This window comes from Halichoerus grypus, chromosome 1 (genome assembly GCF_964656455.1).
Source record: "Halichoerus grypus chromosome 1, mHalGry1.hap1.1, whole genome shotgun sequence".
In the NCBI taxonomy this organism is placed as follows: Eukaryota; Metazoa; Chordata; class Mammalia; order Carnivora; family Phocidae; genus Halichoerus; species Halichoerus grypus.
Window position 1 is genome coordinate 148,363,746 of NC_135712.1, and position 18,161 is coordinate 148,381,906.

Sequence of the window (18,161 nt, forward strand, 5' to 3'; positions counted from 1 at the left end):
ATTGGTTTTTAATCCAGAACTACTTACCTCAGAATTTGATAATGATTCTTTCACTCGGGGAGACTAAAAGAAATACAAAAAAGGCTTATTAACTCAAAACTTAGGTTACTTGTAGTCAGTTCCAAACTGCACAGAATGTTGAAATGCAAGTAAACTCCATGTCATTCTGATCCATAAGTTAAGTCACTGGTAACTCTAGTGAAAGTTTTCTGGAAAAAGAAAATATCATGATACTATTGTATTCTTTGTCTAGGTAACCTTTAATACATCAATGTCCTATGGGATTTTAAGAGTTTACAACTTGAGGTTTATAAGCAGACATAATGGGACTTCTCAGGCAGTAGGAGGTCACATTCTTCAAAGTACAATTCTTTCTACTAATCATGACCATATTTTTTTATTTAAATTCAATTAGCCAACATATAGTACATCATTAGTTCAGACGTAGAGTTCAATAATTCATCAAGTGTATAACACCCAGTGTAATCATGAACATATTATATATGTAATATCCCAGACCAAATGTAAGCCTTCAAGCTAATTATCCAACACATCTTCGAAGCAGAGTAATTCAGGTTATGGGCTTTAATGGAGAAAACTCTTGAGCCAAAACTGAAAAACCAGCTGTAATCTGCCATATGAACATCTAAGCTAAATTTATTTAGTAAATCATAACAGCAGTGATTCTGGATACAGGCAATTGGAGAATAAAAAAAAAAACAAAACACAAAACCCTTACCCGATCTCTAAATAAATATCAATTTGTGGTCAATTCTACCAAGCATAAACTTAGACTACTTAAAAGGTCAGATTATCCAGCTTAGGTTTTCGTGAATTTTCATCATCACTTTATTAAGGAGAATCAGGGTTCAGGTGATAGCTAATATATCACAGCAAGTATATGGCCAAACCAAAAGCTTTTTTAAAAAACCTAATATTTGGAAATAATTTCAAACTTTTATAGAAAAGTTGTTAGAATGAGAATCATTAACCTTCTTTCCTTATCTGCTTTCCTATTTAAGATGTTCACTTTCTCTCTTTTTAAATATATCTATTTAACCAGTCATATTGTTCCTGTACCATTTGAGAATAAGTTGCATATATCTTAGCTGTTTACCACTGAACAGTCACTGTGTATTTCTTAAGAACAGGGATATTCTCTTACATAACCTCACACTACTAAAGTTATCAACTTCAGTAAATTTCACAATGTGAATTTTAATGATCTAGTCAAGGCATTTTCCAAGTTCTCCAGTATGCAGTAATTATTTTTCCCTTTGCAACTAACAGGCAATCTTGAAGAGGCACTTCAAGACTCTGTAAATATCCTGCTCATCAAAAATTTCCCCTATACTTAGCAACTGCTGATGATCCTTGTCTGACCTAATCTTTACTGACTGCTTTATCATGGCTATAAAATGATGATTTTCCCCTCCAATACTCCTCCACATTTACCAGTCAGCACTGGCAATTTCCTGTAATGAAGAACTAGCCACCCCCCACTTATTTATCCACCTACTCATTATTGGCACGGACTCATGGATTTCTATTTTTATTTTTTTATTTTTTTAAAGATTTTATTTACTTATTTGAGAGAGAGAGAATGAAAGAGAGAGAGCATGAGAGTGGGGAGGGTCAGAGGGAGAAGGAGACTCCCCGCTGAGCAGGGAGCCCAATGCGGGACTCGATCCTGTGACTCTAGGATCATGACTCGAGCTGAAGGCAGTCGCTTAACCAACTGAGCCACCCAGGCGCCCTATGGATTTCTATTTTTAAAATGGTTTACAGGGGCGCCTGGGTGGCTCAGTTGTTACACGTCTGCCTTCGGCTCAGGTCATGATCCCAGGGTCCTGGGATTGAGCCCCGCATCGGGCTCCCTGCTCCGCGGGAAGCCTGCTTCTCCCTCTCCCACTCCCCCTGCTTGTGTTCCTCTCTCGCTGTGTCTCTCTCTGTCAAATAAATAAAATCTTTAAAATAAATAAATAAATAAAATAAAATAAAATAAAATGGTTTACAGTTTATTATTGCACTTAATGACCAAACTCTAATTTGGTCAGTAGGAGCTCATTCAACCTGGCCCTTGTGTTATCAAATTATGACTTTCTTTTTTATTTTTTTTATTTATTTTTTTTTTTTTAAAAAGATTTTATTTATTTATATGACAGAGAGAGACACAGCGAGAGAGGGAACACAAGCAGGGGGAGTGGGAGAGGGAGAAGCAGGCTTCCCGCTGAGCAGGGAGCCCGATGCGGGGCTCGATCCCAGGACCCTGGGATCATGACCTGAGCCGAAGGCAGATGCTTAACGACTGAGCCACCCAGGTGCCCCAAATTATGACTTTCTTTTTTAATAAAAGACTTTTCTTTTCGACAAAAGAGGATATTCCAGATTCACCTTGTATTTTCCCTGTGTAAGCCCCAGAATCAGCCATTTCTCCCAGGAGCCCTCATTCTTTTAGTAGAGAATGACATTAAAGACCAAGATCTGGGCATAAAGTATGCTCACTGTTACTGTTTTCCTGACTCTCTGCATACCTGGTAATCTTTGATTGGATGCCAAATGCTCGAGTTTTGTTCTGGAATACAGTAAAGTTACTTGGAAATGGTTTAATCCTTTTGGATCTTGCTTTATGAGTTGTTAGTTTGATCTGGAGCAGTGCTCAGTCTAGGGCCATATGCTCCCCACTACTTAGACCTTTCTGAACTCTACCCAATGCCTTGTGAATTACAGGCTTCTCCACTCTGGCTGGTGGAAAGAGGCACTGTTCCTGGCTCTCTGTGAATGCTGGGTGCTGTTATCCAGTCTCAAGTGGTTTTCTCACATGTACTTCTTGAAGAGTATTCTGCTGAACACTCAAAAAGGAAGCTCTGTAGACTTCTACGTTTCTCTCTCTGTATAGCTCTCTCCTCCCTGGTACTACCTTCTCGATTTCATCTGCCTTGGTCTCCCTGGACTCTTAGCCCTATTTCCTCAACTCAGGAAAACACTCTTCAAGCTATAATGAAGGGAATAATCAATCAAACAAAACTGCTCCAGAACTGACACAAGCATTAGAATGAGCAGAGAAGGACATTAAAATAGTTATTATAACTATACTATAGTTATTACATCTCACATTATCTTCAAAAAGTAGAGACATGAAGGTATAAAAATGAACAAACTCAAACTTCTAAAATATTTAATGTCTGTGATATAAAATAGATTGAATGGGATTAGTAGCAATTGGGCATTGCAGAAGAAAAGATGAATGAACTTGAAAGCCAGCAACAGAAACTGCAAAATGAGACTGAGTAAAAAGAGAATTTTTAAAAAATGAAAAGAAAATCAGTGAGCTGGCAATTTTAAGCAGCCTACTATACATGTACTGGAGTCTCCAAGGTGATGAAGGGCAGAAAAAAGTATTTGAAAATACAGTAACTGAAAAATTTCCAAACTTGATAAAAACCTATAAACCCACAGATGCAAGCTCAATAAACCCCAAGCACAAGAAACATGAAAACTAACAAGCAAACAAACAAACAAACCCAGGCATATCATAATCAAATTGCTCAACACCATTCAAAAAGAAAAAAAATCTTAAAAGCAGCCAGAGTAAAAAGACATATAACTTATAAAAGAACAAGGCAAGGATACCAGCAGATTTCTCAACAGAAACAATACAAACAAGAATTACAGTGAAACAACATCTTTAAAATACTGAAAGAAAAAGCCTATCAATCTAAAAGTCTATACCTAGCAAACAGACCTTTTCAAAACAAAAGTGAAATAGAGACATTTTCAGACAAAAAAACCTCAAAGAAATCATCACCAGCAGATCTACAGCACAAAAATGTTAAGGGAAGTTCTTCAGGAGAAAGAAAATGATGTAAAGATGGAAATTTGGATCTACATAGAGTCTTTATTATGAACATGTGCTGAATTTTGTCAAAGTTTTTTCAGAACATATGAAAATAAGAATATGATTTGTCTTCTCATTAGGCCTATTAGATTTTGTCAAAGTTTTTTCATCTATCTTTAGGCCTATTAATATTATAAGATTTCCTAATACTGAACCATCCTTGCAGCCCACCCTTGATCCACACTTGCAGCCCACACATGATCATGGTATTTTCAATGTAATTCAATTTAGTTTTAAAAGATTTTCCTTTTACTAAAGAATTCATGTCTTCGAAAATGGTTATAACAAGAGAGGGGTGCCTGGGTGGCTCAGTTGTTACGCGTCTGCCTTCAGCTCAGGTCATGATCCCAGGGTCCTGGGATCGAGCCCCGCATCGGGCTCCCTGCTCGCCGGGAAGCCTGCTTCTCCGTCTCCCACTCCCCCTGCTTGTGTTCCCTCTCTCGCTGTGTCTCTCTCTGTCAAATGAAGAAATAAAATCTTGAAAAAAAAAAAAAAATAACAAGAGAAATACAAAAAGTTACTTATTCTGAGAACAAATTCTATAATTTTCTATGCTATTTACATATCAGTGTCTTAGGTTATAAAAAAGCTACTATAAGTATTTCAGAACTACAAAATTTTTTTTTTTTAAGTTTTTTTTTTCTGAAAGATTTTATTCATTTATTTGACAGAGAGAGACACAGCGAGAGAGGGAACATAAGCAGGGGGAGTGGGAGAGGAAGAAGCAGGCTCCCCACCAAGCAGGAAGCCCGATGCGGGGCTTGATCCCAGGACCCTGGGATCATGACCTGAGCCAAAGGCAGACACTTAACGACTGAGCCACCCAGGCGCCCCTAAAGATTTTTTATTTATTTATTTGAGAGAGAGAGAGGGAGGGATAGCGAGAGAAAGCACAAGCGGGGAGGAGAGGGAGAAGCAGGCTCCCTGTGAGCAGGGAGCCCGATGCGGGGCTCGATCCCAGGACCCTGGGATCATGACCCAAGCTGAAGGCAGACGCTTAACGACTGAGCCACCCAGGCACCCCCAGAAATACAAAATTTTAAATAAATTTCTCTTGCAGATAGCTAGGGGGTAATAATCAGACATTGAAACACTATAATTTGTTGGTCAGAGGAAAAATTCCTATGAAAATCTCTTTCATAGAAAGCTAGAACTACAAGATTCATGTACTTCTGGCTTCCTCTGATCACTTTAATGTAACATTACAAAACAATACCAATTTAAGGAGGAATCAAATGAAAAAGCAAGGAGAAAAGAAACCCGTCTTACATTTTAATAAAGTCACAATCGTATATAAACAAATGTTTATATTTGTTATTTTTTTAATAACTTTCCAAGGTTAGAATGTAATAAATTTTTGCCAATTTTCATTGGCAAGGTCTTTAAAAAGTAAAGCTTTACTTTTAGCTCTGCAAAAAAACTAGACTCAAAGACTTCATCTGACAAGATCAACAAATATTCAGTGTTGATCAGCAAAGTCGTAAGTGCTATGGCAGAGCAGATCTTACAAGCAGAGACATACCACCTACCCACCACTAATACCACAAAAGGTATGTGTCAGTCCACTTTTCCATGTAGGATTAAATGGGCTCCTACTGTTAATAACTTGTTCAAGGAAATTCTGTCACTAACACTTGTATTTTTTATATTTTAGCTGGTTAAGCTGAACAGAACCAGAGAATATAGTATTATCTCAGAGGCTTCAGACAAAAAGATAGCGCTCTATCTTAAGCAAAGAGTTTAGCAAGACTTACCCTGAGTTGTGAAATTGCTGCTTTCCCTTCCTCACTTTCTTCATCAAATTCATCATCACTCCACTCCCAGCCACCATCTTCTGTCTTATGAAGGCGGCCACTGGAACCTGGTACTCTCCGAACCTGCACATTAGAAAGAGAGATGTGGATTATGGTAGGGTTTGACATTTACTATATATACTATATATACTATATATATCTTGCACCCCTCACTTGCTCTCTGTGCTCACTACCTGTCTTTACTCCAATCACTGACTTTCCCTATACTTCTATGCTCTAGGGCCCAAACACCATCCAAATCCTTCCTATGTGAAGTCACAGGCCAAATCATATTAATTGTCTCCCAGCTGTGTAAATCTCTTCTCACCACATTCATGTGTATTAGGTACTCCTCAGGATCACCTTCTAGAGGAAGACTCTTCCTGAGCCTTCTGATCTGCTTCATCTCCCTCTATGACCTGCCACATGACTTCTTCTTTCTCAGTTTAAGCACTTCCTCCTTATTAGCATGGCACACTAATTAAAGCCATGCATTTCTCAACTTTCTTGATTCCATCCCCACACTTCACTTATAGTTTGTCTGGCGTAAAAAAAAAAAAAAAGTCTGGGTTAGTAGAAATCATTTTCTTTCATAAAGCTGTACACAACGGCTTTGCTGTGACCTGGCTTACAGGGAAGCTACTGATGTCATTACGATTTCCAATCCTGTCCATGATCTTTCCCCCTTCTTGGAAGCTATAGGATCTTCTTTTTGCCTCCAGTATTCTAGCGATGTGGCTTAGTGCTGATCTATTTCCATTTATTCTGCTACGTACCTGGGCTTTTTCAATCTGGAAATTCGTGACTATCTGTTTGGAAATTTTTCTTGAATTATTTCTTCAGTGATTCTCTTTCTTCTATTTTTCTCCATTCTGCTTTTCTGGAACTCTTTACTCAAGGATTGAAGCTTCTCAAATGATCCTCTAATGCTGTTGTGTCTTTTTTCTCCTGTTATCTATCTCCTGGCCTTCTGGGTTCTATTTTCTGGGAAATTTTCTCAGCTTTACCATACAACTTGTATATTAACTATTTTCATTTCTTCTATAATGTTTTCCATTTCCAAGAGCTTTTTGTTCATGGTGGTGTGTCTAAATGCTCCTTTTTTTAAGTAACAGCTTTATTAATATATAATTCATATACCATATAATTGACCCATTTAAGATATACAATTCAATTATTTTTAGTATATTCCAAGTTGTGAAACCATCTCCATAATTAAATCTAGATCACATTCATCACTCCTCCACATGGCAAAAAAACACCCCAGACCCATTAGTAGTCATTGCCCATTTCTGTATAATCCCAGTCCTGGGCAACCTCGAATCTACTTTCTGTCTCTACAACGTTTGCCTATTCTGGACATTTCACATAAACAGAATCATATAATATGTGATCTTTTGTAACCAGCTTCCACAATTAGCATAATGTTTTAAAGGTTCATCCACATTATGACATGTATCAGTACTTCATTTCTTTTTATTGCTGAATAATATTCTATCTTACGGACACATGACATTTTATATATCCGTTCACCCATAGATGGATAATCAGGCTGTTTCCACTTTTTAGTTATTATGAATAATGCTGCTGGGAACATTCATGTACATAGCTTTGTGTGTACATGTGCTCAATTCTCCTAGTATGCCTAGGAGTGGAATTGCTGGGTCATAAGGCAGCTTTGTTTAGTCTTTTCAGAAACTGCCAAACTACTTTCTAAAGTGGCTGCACCATTTCACATTTTCATCATTAGTGTGTGAAGGTTCCAATTTCCCTAAATCTTTATCACACTTGCTACTTTTTTATTACAGTCATCCTAATGGGTCTTCATTGTTTTCTGTGTAAAGAAAGGGCCAAACTTCACAACTCACTCTGGTAGCTACAAACAGTGATTTAACAGAGTCTAGAATTAATCAATTGTGTAACATACCTTTTCATTCTAGTAGATAGCACACCTAGACATACTGTAGACTAATAATATTTACTGAATGAATATATCAAAGAATACTAAAGAAAGGGTTGGAAAAAAATGAGTAATACTTACAACCATTAACAAAGCATTACTTAACCTATACTTTCAAAATGCAGAAGTAAATATAATCAATTTCCTAGGAAACCAGAGTAAAATCTCCATTTACCTTCTTAGCTCTTTCAGAAATAGTTGGTGCTCTCTGCAGTATTTTTTCTTGAAGAAATTCTTTATTCTGGAGAGGAAAAATAAGTTTTCTTCTTACAAGTATTTACTGAACCAAAGAAACTGACATAAATATTCACTACAATTAAAATGTGATATAGTAACTGTTTTATAAAGAAGTTTGAGGAAAGCTTTTTTTTTTTTTTAATTCTAAAGCTCCTTTAGTACATTACTACCACAGTTTCACAAATTGAGACAAAGCTTTAGTGTACTGTACGAACCATTATCTATGAGAAGTTTGCTTTACCATATATCCTTTGGGATCATGGTCCCACATTTCCAACTATAGTAACATCCCACTTATCTGTTCTCTTTGGGAAATGAGATGTTTACTAACTCAGCAGTAAACCCTGAAATGAGAGTTGAGTATTTTCACAGATTATATTACTAATGGCAAAATCTAATATTCATTGTTCCTGTTATAAATTTTAACCTGATACTTAATTTATATGAAAAATACATTTACTAATTCTAAAGCATGTGTCTTAATTACCAAAGGTTGTACAGATAATGCCCCCAGCAATTATTTGATCAACCATCACTTTTCCAAACATTATCATCTTAAGATAAAGCAACTTCTGAGCAGTAAATATAATTTAGGCAACTGAGGAGGATCACATGAACACATAAAATCAAAAGTAAGAATTTCCTACCTTTGCTTTTTGGAAAAATTTGTGCCTTAACAGTTCTGCTGCTGTTGGTCTAAAACCAGAAAAGAACGTTTTAATAGTTAATTCAAGTGTAATTGTGGGTTTCCATCTTCAAAAATGAGAAAAGGATTTCTTGAGCAGCAAGATAAAATCTCAGTGTTCTCCACTTTCCTTAATGGGCTAAAAAGCAAAAAGCAGGATAAACTAACTCGGTACAAGACACTGAGTAGAGAAGTAAACTCAAATAGAAATGTCCTGATAATAATTATTATAGGTCCTTTGCAAAATTCATTAGTGAAATGTTTCTTTTAGAATTAGGACTTCTTAGTGGCTTCCAATATATCTGCTATTATTGTCCTAAGAATATCATTTCCTAAGAAGAGTAGACAGTATCTACTTTAACAAGGCATAAAAATACATTTAACGTCACAAACAGGAAATGGACCAAATCAAGTCCTGTGCCTCTTGACATACGCCTGCCTGCCAGCCTTCAACTTAGAAAACTACATATTCTTAAAAATAGATCTAACAATTTCCTTTAAAAACCCTAAGATTCTAAAAGTAATGTATACATTCCCCAAATTGAATCTACACTCAGTTTTTAACTCAACTGTACAGTCTTTGTTTGAATAAAGGCATCATCATTGTGAATCATACAAACTTTTAAATAGCATGAGAATAAAGAAACCATACTACACTTAAAAGACTGGACCTGATTACACCACACACCTACCATGTAACCCTAAGCAAATCTCTTCTCTAAGGTTCTGTATTACCTGGTCAAACCCCTAAAGGCAGTGGTTCTTAAACATTACTGTGCATTATAACAGCGGGACTTTCAAAACAAATCCCGATGCCCAGGCTGTACCCCATACCAATTAAAGCAGAATCTGTGGGGGCAAACCCACATCAGTAGTTTTTAAAACTCCCCAGCTGATTCACGCTTGAGAACCAGGGCCTCAGAGGATTACTGTACAGATTAAGAGAAGAGAGGTAAAAGTGCTATGCAAACTGAAAAGTAGACATCCTTCCTATTTTCTCATTCAGTCAAGATTTCACTATGTTCAACAGTTTGCACAACATTGGTTCTTATGATTCATCCTTTTCTTCTGGGTTCATTTCCTTCTTTCTAGAGTACAATTTCTAGGAGTTCTTTAAGTGATAAAAGTGACTGGAAACTCAATTTTTGTCTGAAAAAAATCTTAACTTCATGCTTATTCTTGAATAATAGTTTGACTAGATCAGGAATTCTGCGTTAATAGTTATTTTCTCTCAGCACTGTTCCAGTATATTCTGGCCTCAACTGTTATTATTAGGGAAGTAGCTGTCAGTCTACCTGCTATTCCTCAGTAGGTAATCTGCCCCCTTAGTCACATTTCACAGATTCTCTTTGCCTTTGAATCCAGCAGTTTCGCGATTTGTGTACAAATGGGGAAAGGGAAATACTACTTGGAATTGGGGGGTGGGGGGATGGTTCTTTAATCTGAGGATATAGGTATTTCATCAATTCCAGAAAATTCTCAGCCATTATTTCTTTGAATATTGCTTCTCCCATTCTCTCTAATCTCTCATGGAAAATCTATATATACATACACATGTATATGTGTATGTACACATGCATGTGCACACACACACACACACACACACACACACACACACACTGAACCTTCCCATTCTAACCCCCAAATATTCATCTTCCTTTTATATTTCCATTTTTAAAAATCTTTCTGTGCTGCATTCTGAGCAATTTCCTCAGTATAGTGTACCGTGATTAAGTAAGAGCAGAAAGTCCATAGTCAAATTGTATGGGTTGGAATTCTAGCTCCAACATTTATTAACTGTGTGACTTTGGGCAATGTTACTTAACCACTCTGTGATTCAGTTTCTTCATTTGTAAAACAGAGAAAATAATAGCACCATCCTCATACAATTACTGTAAAAATTAAATGAGATGATACATGTTGTGTTTACAAAAGTACCCGGTAACTTGATTAGTAGTCAATAAATTATTATCTCTTTCTTGTTTTATTGGCTGTTCTGTTTAACCAATCACTGAAGTTCTGTTTCCTTTTTAACTTAGAAATGTTCTAAACAAAGTATAATTTTGGTTTACAAACTGGAAATAAGATATTCTACAGCTTCTTTTTCTTTTGAAATAATTTTAGGCTTACAGAAGAGATGCAAAGATAGTACAGAGTTCCCACATACCTGTCACCAGCTTCCCCCAATGTTAACATTTTACATAACCATGGTATAATTATCAAGAAATTAACTAAAAATATTAACATTGCTACAGACTTTAAAATATTAACATTGGTACATTATGAACTATAGACTTTATTCAGGCTTCCCCAGTTTTTGCATTAACATCCTTTCTCTGCTCCAGGATCTAATCCAGGAAACCATGTTGCTTTTAGTCTTCATGTCTCCTTAATCTCCTCCAATCTGTACCACTTTCTCAGTCATCCCTTTCCTCACTCTTGAAGAGTGCTGGTCAGGGAGTTTATAGCATATTCCTCAATTTGGCTTTGTCTGATGTTTTCTCATTACAGACTGAAGTTAAAGACTTGGGGGTAGGAATACCTCAGAAGTAATATGCCCTTCACCTTGTATCATATCCGGGAGTATGTAATAATAAGTATGTCTTATTATTGCTAATGTTAACCTGGATCACTTGTGAAGGAGGTGTCCACCAGGTTTCTCCACTCTAAAGCTGCAAAATAGCAACATCATTTAATTCCTTTTTCATATTCTATTTATCAGAAGCAAGACACTAAGTCTAGCCTATACTCAAGGGAATCTGTTAAGTTTTAAATTTTAGTTACTGTATTTTTCATTTCTAGCAGTTCCATTTGTTTTGTTTTCTTAGTCATAGTCATATTCTCTTCTTATGGTTTTGATTTCCTCCATTAGGATTTTAATTATTTTAAATATATTTATTTTATAGTCCTTTCAGGAGTCTTTGCATTATCCAAAGTTCTCGGAGCACTAATCCTTCTGCTTGCTGTGTCTGCAAGTATTCCCTATCTTTTTTTTTCTTTTTTTTTTTTTTTTTAAGATTTTATTTATTTATTTGACAGAGAGAGACACAGTGAGAGAGGGAACACAAGCTGGGAGAGTGGGAGAGGGAGAAGCAGGCTCCTGGCCGAGCAGGGAGCCCGAGGCGGGGCTCGATCCCAGGACCCTGAGATCATGACCTGAGCCGAAGGCAGACGCTTAACGACTGAGCCACCCAGGCGCCCCAAGTATTCCCTATCTTTTATACCAATTTATTCAGAAACAGAAAAAAAGTTCTAATAGCACAGGTTTTGAACTTTGCTACCTGTTTTTCTTATCCTTTCCAGTATTTCCAACAGTAAATTCTGAAGCTCCATGAAATATACTAAAGACATGACTAAGGATACCAATTAAAATCTTTTACTTTTGTTGATCGTTAGAGATATCAAAATTTTTAAAAACTCTTTTGCTAAAACACTGAGTGGAATATATATGTGAAACAGAAAAATGAGATATAGTGGAAACAGAACCCTAGGTAAGGAATCAGAAGTTTTGGATTCAAGTCCCACCTCAACGACTAGGTAGCTGGTTGACCTCAAAGATAAAAGGTTGTACTCAATGACTTCCAACATCATTTAATTCTGTTCAATTCATAAAGATACAGACATTAGACATTCTTAGATGATCATGTTTATTTACTTACTTGCCTTCTAATCTGTCTAGTGTTAATAAGTAAGTGCTTTGCATTTTTGGTCCACTCATTAAAATATCTTTCCAATAAGGAAATACATATGATTATTCGGCATTAGATATAACATTTGCTGTGTGTATTTCTTTTGTTATTGAAATTGTAAACAGCATCAAGATATTTGTTTGCTTATGACTTTTAAATACATTTGAAAACAAGCCGTCCCACTAACATGGTATTTTATTAACACAGAATTCACAAAATACAAAATTATAAAAAATTAATCAGGAAATAGCTGAACTATTTAGAATACACCATATACTAAAAAGAAGTAAAAAAGTCATTCATTCATTTCCTATCTAGTGTAATAGTCTCTGTATATTTTTTCTAAAGTTTATATTTAAATAAATATATTTGAGTATGCGCAAATAGTTTCCTGCACATGAATGTATGTATGTGATACTTAGACTTCCCACAATGGTTTACAATATTAGATGAAAAAAAACATAAGCTTTATCTCATATTTTACCTTTTTTCTGGATCCTTTTGAAGGCACAATGAAATCATTTTCCTAAACGATTTTCCATATTTTTTCAGCATTTCTTTATCTTGAACACCAGTTTCCAAAGAAGGAGGATCATTTTGTAGTGTCAGCATTAAAACCTGGAAGAATTTTCCATATAATAGAAACTTTTGATGACTCAGTAAAGTTAAGTATTGTAGCCAAAATTCTTCAATACAGACAACCTCCAATACATAAGCAGTTCACTCTAGACCAGTTATTTGGAAAACAGAGTTATTTAGGTGTTTTCCACACAAATAATATCCTACAGATAGTTGGCTTCCCAGGTAAAGTGGCTGCAAGGGCTCAACTATATCAGCACCGAATGTCCTTTAGTTAGAACCCTTTCTTCATGTCCTCTGTCCCCATTCTTATACTGCCAAACTACCTTTTAAAAAAATTAAAATCAGGGGCGCCTGGGTGGCTCAGTCTTAGGCGTCTGCCTTCGGTTCAGGTCATGATCCCAGGGTCCTGGGATCGAGCCCCGCATCGGGCTCCCTGCTCAGTGGGGAGTCTGCTCCTCCTTCTCCCACTCCCCCTGCTTGTGTTCCCTCTCTTGCTGTGTCTCTCTCTGTCAAATGAATAAAATCTTTGAGAAAAAAAAGAAAAAAAATGTTTAAAAAAAAAATTAAAATCAGGGACACCTTGGTGGCTCAGTTAAGGGTCCTCATCGAGCCGCACATCGGGCTCCCTGCTCAGCAGGGAGCCTGCTTCTCCCTCTGCCTGTTCTGCCTGCTGCTCCCCCTGCTTGTGCTCTCTCTGACAAATAAATAAAATCTTAAAAAAAAAAAAAGATACCCCTGAAACAAATAATACATTATATGTTAATAAAAAGAGTCCTTATCTTAAAAAAACTTTATAAAAAAATTAAAATCATAGCAACTTTTAAAATAAAATACAATCAAATAATAAATAAATAAAACCACAGCAAAATTAAAAATGTGATCTTGCTGATTTTACCTATTCATGGCTCTGTTTTAACATGACCCCTTGTAATCTGGCATTCTCTTCCCAGAACTCCTCAGCCACTCCTGAGAAAGCACTGACGATGCCTAGTTAACAGAGCTGCAGCCTTTTTCAGTTCTCACTCCTCCCACCTTCTCTGCAGTAACTGACAATTTTGATTATTCTGTCCATCCTAAATCTCTTCCTTCTTTGACTTTCATGGCAACATACTAGTTTGATGCACAGAGGTGTTAATAAGGAAGGTCATAGTTATATAGTGAGATTTGGGGTGATTTTTCTATACTGTGTGACTTTTTTATATAAAAGCATATGCCACTTTATAAAAAAAGTTAACACTAAAGAATATAAAAGGGGGCTATAGTCAGAATTAATACTTGCTTTTCAGATTCAATTTATATTTACTGAAATGGAATTACTAATGGATTGAGGTATTTCCCATTCTGAGCAAATAGGCTAACATGTGTATGTCTAGCTATAATTATAGGACTCGTTGCCTGCAGTGGATGAAAAATAAACCTCATCTCCTCCCCCACCTCCTTTTAAAAAATAAACCATTCCTTTGGCCTTAAAATAGCTTCCTACTTCACAGTTCTAAAAACTCATCGTTTTCAAATCCATTTATTTCCTAGGAGTAGGCTCTGAAAAGAAACTGGGACATGGGCTGGGGTAGTATTTTGACTGTGAACCTCACCTTCATTGGTGGATACTTATGGTAAGGAGCTGCCCCTGTGGCCAGTTCAATTGCTGTGATCCCGAAACTCCAGATGTCAGCTTTGAAATCATAGCCTCGGACCTGTAAAGAACATAAAGATGTACATGATTACTTTTAACACCCTAAAAGCACTTTAATTTATTTGTTTTAGTAATCTCTATACCCAATGAGAGGCTTGAACCCATGACCCTGAAATCAAGTGTAGCATGCTCTTCTGACTGAGCCAGCCATGCACCCCTAAAAGCACTTTTAAAAAGCAGCTTCTAGTATGTATCAAGAATCATGAAAGTGTTCATGAGCTTTACACCAATAAAGTAATCTAGAGTAGGCAAAAGCTAAATATACTTGGTAACAGAAGAAAAAAGAAAAAGCAATCTGAATGAACATTCCCCAACAATGGGGGAATTGTTAAGTATGGAATACTCACTTAAAAGAAATGTTATATAGTCAACTAAAAGCAATGTAAATGAATTCTATATGAAAATATAGAAAACCACTTGTCATAAAGCATATATGAAGAAAAAAGAATATAAAATTCTTCACAAGTTTTGATACTTATTACAAAAGTATATAATCTATTTTTTTTTTAGAAAAAGGACAGAACTAGAACAAAATTGTTAGGTAGTAGTGCTAAGTCTTTGGTTTTCCAAATTTTCTGTTATGGTCTTGTTTTATCACCTTAGATACAAGAGGTCTGAATATTTTCAAAGTTGTTGAACACGTGGCCAAATTTCTGTCCTTTTATACTGTCATAAGCACACTATAAAATTAAATATTTTCATTTTATATCGTAAGCAACCCAGGAGAATAGGTGGGGGGGGGGGTGAAATGTGTGATTTGGGACCTGAAATTAAAGCTCCATATAATGTGCTGCCTTGACATCTGGTAAAAGAAGGTGGGCCTCTAATGAGCTAAGTGCAAGATCCCCTCCCCAGTCTGCTCCGAAGGATAAGGTCCCTTACCCCAACAACCCTGCTTATCAACTGGACCAGGCAAAGTTCCTGCTCAGCCTTGAGCAGCAGGGTTCAGCTCCCCACCAGCCCTCAGAATTATTCAAATGAGCCAATCACCCTCACAAGGAAACCAAGGGCACCTCACTCTCTTGATACTACAAAGCCTGTTTCCCACAGCCACTGTTTATTGACTCTCTTCCTGAGTGCAGCCCCATGTGACATGTAGCGTCCTCCTCCCTGCAGCTCTGCGTGTACGTGACTAACAAATTGCTGTCAGTCTCAGCAGTCCAGTGTCAGGTGTTCAGCATCTGCGTAACCCTAGAGTGGGAATGCTTCCCTCACCAACAGGGTGAACACAGGCATTATGACAGAGTTAAAAGTGAATTCAGTTCTACATACTGACTTTGAGATACTTAAAAGAAATTTATGTAAAACATCTATAGGAAGCTTGAAACTTCTATCTAGGGGCTTAAGACTAGCATGGATATACTTTAGAAAATATTATAGGTGGGGGGTGCCTGGCTGGCTCAGTCAGTAGAGCATATGATTCTTGATCTCAGGGTTGTGGGTTTGAGCCCCACAATGGATGTAGATATTACTTAAAAATAAAATCTTTAGGGGTACCTGGCTGGCTCAGTTAAGCATCCCACTCTTGATTTCAGCTCAGGTCATGATCTCAGGGTCATGAGAGCGAGTCCTGCGCTGGGCTCTGCACTCAGTGTGGCGTTTGCTTGTCCCTCTCCTTCCCCCTCTGCACCTCCCCTGACTCACGTGCTCTCTCTCTCTCTCAAATAAATAAAATCTTAAAAAAAAGTCTTTAGGGGCACCTGGCTGGCTCAGTCGGTAGAGCACGCAACTCTCAATCTCAGGGTTGTTGAGTTCAAGCCCCACAATGGGTGTGGAGCCTACTTAAAATAAAATAAAATAAAATAAAATAAATAAATAAAATCTTAAAAAAAAAACACAAAAAACTAAAAGGAAAATATAACAGGTGAGAAGTGGAGATGAGACTAACTAGTAAGAGAACTCAAGAACAAGGTCCTGGGAAGTAGAAGGAAGGCAGAAAAGAAGTCAGAGACACAGCCTGACCTGACAGCTGGGGAAGAATGAGGAAACCACTAGGGAAGCTAAGGATGTAAGTAAAGGTAGAAATGATCAACTGTTTCAAATGACAAGAAAACAAGTAAGGCAAGAAATAAGAAATGAGCACTGATTTGAGAATTAGCAGAGTTTCCGTAAGATGACTAGATGAGCAATATCTGACTAGAGTAGTTTGAAAGCAAATGGGAAATGGGGTTGTGAGCAAAATTAGTCCTTCAAGAACCATAGCAGTGAATCTACATGTACAAAGATTAGGTCATTTAATTTGTAACATGGAAACTATTATTAAACCAATCTTCATTATATTGTTCCTTAGGTTGTATGTGGTATAAATCCTGAGTTTCACATATCATTTGTAAAGATCTAGAAGTCTGTTGTTAAGGGTGGACCTATGTCTTAACCAAAGAACAGAAACATGTATTTCTCAAAGCTAACCTAGCACACACACCCCCTACTTTTTCAAAGTTCCCATTAAGCCATTTGGCTTGTATGAAAGACCTACCGTAGGTTTACACTTTGGAAAGAAATCAGAAGAGGATTTTGCTTTCACAAAACAAGTGAAAACGACGTAAAGCGTTTGCTCTGCAGCCAGCCATTATGGAAGCAGCGCGCAGCCCAAGTGGCGAGACTGGTGCCGCTCAGCTCCTTCCCAGAGAACCACATTCAGCTCAGGCCACCAGAGCTTTGAACTATGTGAGCATCTACATTTTATCTCAACTTAGTTTGTGTATCCAACAGCAAGATGTGTCCTATGGTATCAGAAAGGCCTAAGAGATTATTTTTTGGGTCTGGAAATGCTAAGAAGTTTTTACAAATAAATTAGTGGTAATTGCTTCTTTGCTTTGTGCCATTTCAGCTTACAAAAGGTTTCACAGAACAAACTACTTTCCATTAGTGGGGGAAACCTGTACACCAAACAAAAGCAAATGCTACTCTGTTTTTGTTCCCTTCTGTACAAAACTGTAAATCATTTAATAAAAACGAAAGACAAAATACCTGTTCCATAACTTCAGGTGCCATCCAGCAAGGAGTTCCAACAAAGGTCTTTCTCACTTTATTTCGGGTAATATCACCACCAGTTGCTAAAAAAGCACTAACCCCAAAGTCTGAAATAGATACAAGAGCAAGGTATTAGAAGTACAGTAACTAACGTAGGTGGATAGGAAAATAATATAGTCCTACATACAAACAACATGACATTTTCTCTTCTTTTTTTTTTTTTTTTAAAAGATTTTATTTATTTATTTGAGAGAGAGAGTGAGAGAGAGAAAGAGCACAAGAGGGGGGAGCGGGAGAGGGAGAAGCAGACTCCCTGCTGAGCAGGTAGCCCGATGCGGGACTCGATCCCGGGACTCCGGATCATGACCTGAGCCGAAGGCAGTCGCTTAACCAACTGAGCCACCCAGGCGCCCTGACATTTTCTCTTCTTTCCTTTGAAATTCTTGACTAAATTAAGACATACCTTAACAGGTCCTTCATTCCACTCTCCACCCTCACACATCACCATCTTAACAGATTTTTCCTCCTTGCTCCAGTCCATTCTATTAGCATCCTTCCATACTAAAAATCTGTGCCCATTACACAATAACTCCTTATTCTCCTTCTCCCCAGTCATTGGCAACCATCATTCTAACTTCCTGCCTCTATGAT

The 18,161-nt window shown here is 37.1% G+C and overlaps 1 protein-coding gene across 4 annotated transcripts in view; it reads right to left on the reverse strand.

The window, feature by feature from the left end:
- The window catches only part of OXSR1 (oxidative stress responsive kinase 1), a 93,932-nt gene that overhangs the window by 14,770 nt on the left and 61,001 nt on the right, over positions 1-18,161 (reverse strand). For all 4 annotated transcript variants that reach the window (XM_036094194.2, XM_078073518.1, XM_036094195.2 and 1 more), the window contains 7 exons: positions 17,508-17,617; positions 14,437-14,538; positions 12,747-12,880; positions 8,536-8,584; positions 7,827-7,892; positions 5,653-5,775; positions 28-63 (listed from right to left, as the gene is read on the reverse strand). In XM_036094194.2, the coding sequence (XP_035950087.1) occupies positions 28-63; positions 5,653-5,775; positions 7,827-7,892; positions 8,536-8,584; positions 12,747-12,880; positions 14,437-14,538; positions 17,508-17,617 (620 nt within the window). The remainder of the gene's footprint in view (positions 1-27; positions 64-5,652; positions 5,776-7,826; positions 7,893-8,535; positions 8,585-12,746; positions 12,881-14,436; positions 14,539-17,507; positions 17,618-18,161) is intronic.